General features: G+C 63.3%; 1 protein-coding gene across 1 annotated transcript in view; it reads left to right on the top strand.

Annotated features, from left to right (window-relative positions):
* Window positions 1-3,933: 3,933 nt before the first annotated feature.
* The window catches only part of AHDC1 (AT-hook DNA binding motif containing 1), a 9,851-nt gene continuing 8,332 nt past the window's right edge, over window positions 3,934-5,452 (top strand). The window contains exon 1 of the mRNA XM_019512088.1: window positions 3,934-4,590. Within this exon, the coding sequence (XP_019367633.1) occupies window positions 4,295-4,590 (296 nt within the window). The 5' untranslated portion in view covers window positions 3,934-4,294. The remainder of the gene's footprint in view (window positions 4,591-5,452) is intronic.

Below are 5,452 nucleotides of genomic sequence, written 5' to 3'. Positions count from 1 at the left end.
GGCCAGGCCCCGATCCCCAGCTGGGCCCAGTCTGTGCCACCACTGTGCAGCGGATCAGTGTTGCAAGGAGGGGGCTCAGTGGAGGAGGTCTGGGAGGCCTGGGGAGAGGGCAAGGGGGCCTTCCCCTTGCATCAGGGGCGAGGTGGCCAGAGCTGGGCTGGGGGGGCGCAGACCAGGCTGGGGCAGGAAAAGGTGCCTGCAGCCTGTCTGTGCCACCTGCCTGCCGCTGGACCTGTGCAGCCGCCGTGCCTGTCCCTGTGGTATCAGGGCAGCCCCGGAGGGTGAGGCACTGCCCCCATGCCCTGCAGCAGTGGGTTTGGGGGGGCAGCCCATCCCATGCGAGGCTGGTGGAGGGTGCCCCCCCACATGCACACCCTGCCATCCTGGCTGCATCCTAGCTCCCTCCCTCCACCGGCTCCCAGCTGCCTCCCTCCCACCCACGCCGCCCTGGGGACCCCCAATGCTGCCTCCGGAGGAGCCATGTCCTTCCCAGCATCGCCTCCCTCCATGGGGGAGAGCGGGGCAGCCCCCCCGCAGCCCCAGGCCCAGGCAGCACCGCCTCCCCTCAGGTCCCGGGGGGGGACCGGGGTGTCTGTGTCTCTGCTTCCTGCCTCCGCCAAGCCTGAAACTGTTAAACTAATTAAAGATTTTCAGTGGCAGGATTAATCCCGCGCTGGGGGGGGAAGGGGGGAGCTCAGGTAGTCGATTAGTTCGCCAGGCGAGGATATTGGATTTCTGAAAGGCAAGTCAGCACTCTTCGGGGGCTGTTATCTTGCCAAGGCTCCAGGGGTCAGGAGGTGGAAAACGAGGTGACTGCAATCTCGCTGGCGCTCACACTCGCTCACACTCGCGCACGCACACCCGGCATTTCTCCTTCGGTGTCTGTCTCTGCTGACGCCCCCCCCCTTCCTTTCTCTCCTTCCCCATGCATCTCTCTCTGTCTCTCTCCGTGCCTTCATCTCTCGCTCTCTCTCTTGTGTGGTCTCTGCTGGTGTTTTGTAACCAGCAAAAAAAAAAAGAGGGGGGGGGTGGATAAAAAAGCCCTACCCCTGGCTAACAACCCAGGAATGGCGAAGTCCAGAGCTCCTAATGTAAAACATGTGGCCGCTGCCTGGGGCTGAGCAGAGGAGGTGAAAGTGAACATTGTGTGGAGAGCATCTGTCTCCTCCGTGCCCCCACCCCTCTCTCCGGGCCCTGCAAACCCGGGGCCCCCGGGCTTTGCCGGGGCGGGAGTGTGCCGGGCCCCCCTCCCCACGCCTGGCGGGCAAGACGGCGTGCCAGGGGACCGGTGTGGCGATGGGGGGTGGCGGGGTGCATCCTCAGGGTTGAATCCCAGCCACCGCTCTCCAATTCCAAGCAGGTCCCGTGCCCCAGGGGGCAGATCCGGGTCTGGAGCTGCTCCCCCCCTCGCACACATACGTGCACATGTGTGCGCACAGGCTGAATGGGGCGCGGTGACTGAGCCTTCTAGCAGGCTGCTTCTGCCACGGTGCCAGGTGGGTGCCCCACTGGTGCGGCCTCCCCCCATGTTCCCAAGCCCCTCTGTGCCCCCAAGCATCCTTCTCCAGGGCAGGGAGTGCCTCCTGCTCCGCTCCTCCCCGGCCACGGGCTGAGCCTCCTGGGGAAAGGGCTGGAATAGCCGCCAGGCAGCCACGGCGCAGGACCCCACGCCTGCCTGCGTGGTCTGGGAGCTGGCTGGAGTGGGGGTGTGCACGTGGGTGTGTGCACCTTTGAGAGTCTGCATGCTTCCCTCCCTCTGTGTCCATGCGTGACACGGTATGTGCTGCTCTCCGTGGGTGCCTGTATTTCTGCGGGTGTGTTTGCACTTCTCTATAACCCTGTGGCCGTCTGTGTTGTGTCCCTGCGTATGCCTGGCTGGGACTTCATGTGTGTGCCCCCGTGCACAGGGGTGTCGGTGAGCCAGTGTGTGCACATGTGGGTGTTACTCTGCGTGTGCCTTGCAGTTGCTGCATGTATGTCTCCAGAAGCCCGTGTGTTTGTGTGTGTGTTAATGTGTGTGCCCCGTTGTGAGTGTGTGTCTGGGTGCCTGCATGTTTGTGCATGTGTTACTATGTGTGTGCTCTGCTGTGGCTGTGTTGGTGTCTCCAGAAGCCTGCGTGTTTGTGCATATATGTGTGTTCCTGTGTACCCTGCTGTGATTGTGTGAATGTGTGTGTCTCTAGGAAACCACATCTGTGTGCCTGTATGTGTGTTATTGTGTGTCTCCAAGAACCCACATGTTTGTGCACATGTGTGTTACTGTGTGCCCAGCTGTGACTGCATGTATGTGTGTGCCTGCAGGAGCCTGTGTGTTTGTGCACATGTGTGCGTGTTTCTGTGTGCCCTGCTGTGACTGTGTGTGTCTCTGTGTGTCTGCATGTTTGTACACACGGGCGCGTGTTACTGTGCATTTCCTGTTGTGACTGTGTGCATGTCACTGTATGTGTGTCTGCGTGTTTGCACACGTGTGCATGTTTGTGTGCCCTGCTGTGACTCTGTGTGTGTCTCCAGGAGTGCGTGTGTTTGTGCACACGTGTGCGTTGCTGTGTGCACTACACTCCCTGTGCACCCCAGGGCTCCGTCCATCTCCGCGTGTCTCCTGCACGCACAGCATGAGTGCCACGAGCTCGCCTCCCCCGGGCCAGCCCCTCTCCTCCTGCCTGTCGGTGTAAATCCCGAGCGAGTGCCCTGAACCTGAAGCAGCTGCTCTGGATTGCTGCTGATATAACACAGGCCAGGCCCTGGCCCCCCTCCACAGCCCCAGCCAGGGCTCCCAGTGCCTGCACTGGTTTTCAGTCTCTCCACGTTTCAGCCAAGTGAAAAGGCAGAGCAGTGCCTGTGAGTGTGCCTGGGTGTGTGTGTGCATGTGTGTGAGTGCGGCAGGGGGGACTGGGACCCAGAGGCGGTTCTGGAAAGCCTTCTGTGCACTTCCTGCCTGCTTCGCTCTCCTCTCCAGCAGCTCTCAGCTCCGGGCGCATTAGCAGATGCATCAGAGACTAGACCGGTCTTTCTAGTGCATATTTTCCTGTTCCTCGTTGCCCTTCGGTGTAACCCAACACCAGGCAGGCAGCACAGCAGCGCAGCTCTCCGCTGGGCTGGGGGGGAGCTGCCTGCATTTCCGTGCCAGCTCCGAGACCAAAGGCTTGGAGCAGGGGAAGGGAGAGGGGGTGGCGATGGGGGGAACATGGACTGAAGAACTGACAGGTTTGAATTCTCCTTCCCTGCCTCCTTGATAAGTTGTCACGCTAATCCTGGCACCAGGAACCGGGATCACGCAGAGAATATGTGTGCGTCTGTGTGCTGGGGGGGGAGGACACATTTGCACAAGCTCAGGGTGGTGGGGGGGAACACGTACACTCACAGACACACACCCTGATGAGCGACAACAAAGATCCAGAGCCGGGGACATGCTGTTTCTCTCTCCCGCGCTCGCTCGCACACGGCGGTTGGGGAAAGACACACGCACACACCAGGCGACGGAGTAGGAGGCACAATCGGCGAGGCACACAGGCAGGCAAGCCAGCCAGGAGAAGCTGGCAGAGACACACAATCACACGCACAAAGAGAGGCAGCGCGGCACAAAGAGAGAGAGAGAGAGAGGGAGGAAACGGGGGCCAGGACAGCCCAAAACCGGGCTCGCACGGGCACACGGAGACCCGCACACGCGTGTGCATGCATGAACAGGGCACAGACCCAGCCAGGCACACAAAGGAAGCAAAAACCACAATCCAGCTCAGGCAGGCAGACACACGCTGCCCGCCTCCAGGCAGAGAGAGCCCTGGGTGCAAGGTCTTGCTAACGCAGGGCTCAGAGCCAGGCTGAGCTCTTCCGGGGCCAGAGAAACCCGGAGTCAGACAGACAGGCACTGGACACACGCAGGAGACAGGGCTGGCGAGGGATGTGGCTGGGGGCTGGCTGGGCGGGCACGGAGAGGAGCAGGAGGGCACGCGGGGAGCACCCTTCCCCTTGCAAGGACCCTACAGCCAGAGCCACAGCCGCGCTCGGGGCCAAGCCACCCCCAGCTGACACTCAGGGAAGGGGACGCCATCGCCCCCGGAGCCTCACCTGTCAGTCCTCTCCTGCAAAGGCGGCTTAGAGGGGGAAAGAGAAGCTTAGACAACCCGACAGTTGCCGACAGCTGGGTAGGCGTGAAAGCCGGCGCTGCTCTCGGTGCCCGTGCGCACACCGCCAGGCTGAATAACCCTGTGGGAGCCCGCGCTGACGACACCGGAGCCGAGCACGACTTGGTGCCGTGCCGGGCGCTGGGCTGTGGGGGGCATGCAGCCCCTTGCCAATGCCCCCCAATGCCCGCCACCGCCCCAAGCCCCTGGCACATGCCAATTCCCCCCAACATGGCATGCCTCGCCCCTGCCCCTGCCTCTGGCCTGACGCGCCCGGCTCAGTGTGCTTCCATTTTGCAGATGGGAGCTCGGTCACCTGCCAGCCCATTGGCCTGGAGAATGGAGCCAGCCCGCCCGCCGAATGGTTCCAGCGCGCCCAGGGCTCCGGACCGCGCCAGCCCGGCAGCGAGGCGGAGGGTGGCGAGAGGAGCTTCAAAGTGAACCTGTATTGCAAGCACTCGAGGCCAAGGTAATGGCTGCTGGGCCTATCCACCCCCACCCCCTCCCTCCACGCCGTGCTGGGCACCGGGGAATTGCAGAGGCTGATGCCATCTGCAGAGGGCCCGGTGGGGGGTCGACTTGCCTCCTGGCATCCCTGGGAAAGCTGGCGGGTCTTGCTTCCTCCTCTGTATTTCTGGCCTGGCTGGACCCCTGTCTCTGTGCCTGCCCGGCCTCTCCTTGGCCAGCCGGGCCACGGCGTACGGTGGGTGGTGCCCACAGGATGCCAGGACTGAATGGGCCCCTTGTGTTTCTCCTCCCAGCTCTCCCCTCCGGCAGCTGAAGCCAGGCTGGGCCTGCCAGGCCGGCCTCCCCCGGGGCACCTGCCTTCGCCCTGCCTCAGGCATTTTGGTCTTCGCTGCAGCTGGCTGGGGGGGCGTAGGAGGCATCTTGCCCTAGGGGATGGCTCCCGGGGCCGAGGGGGAAGGCAGGGGTCACAGGCAGGTTGGGGGCCGGCACAGCACCCAGAGTGGCTCAGGTCGGGGCCAGCTCCGGACCCTCCTGGTTCTGGGAGTGTCCAGGGGACTTCTGTCCATGTGGCAAGGCGTGGGGCACAGAGCTGGGCTCGGGGGCATGCCAAGCCTGGCGTGGGTAGCCCAGGGTTGGAAGAGCAGCAGAGACCGGCTTGCAGCTGCTCAGACCAAGCCAGTGTCGCCCCTTGCAAAACCCCCGGGCACGTCTCCTAGGGCGTGATGAAGTGCCCCTTCACGGGGCACGGGGACTGGCACGGGGACTGCCGGGGAGGCTCCTGCAGCACCCCACACCCCAGGGGCACCCCAGCATGCCCCCCAGCCCTTCCTGTGTGCAGTACCATGTGCTACAGGGGGGGAAAT

Source organism: Gavialis gangeticus, unplaced genomic scaffold, assembly GCF_001723915.1.
Source record: "Gavialis gangeticus isolate Ggan-Ray unplaced genomic scaffold, GavGan_comp1, whole genome shotgun sequence".
Taxonomy (NCBI): Eukaryota; Metazoa; Chordata; order Crocodylia; family Gavialidae; genus Gavialis; species Gavialis gangeticus.
Note: the sequence above shows the minus strand (reverse complement) of the source record. Positions and strands in the feature narration are given on the sequence as shown.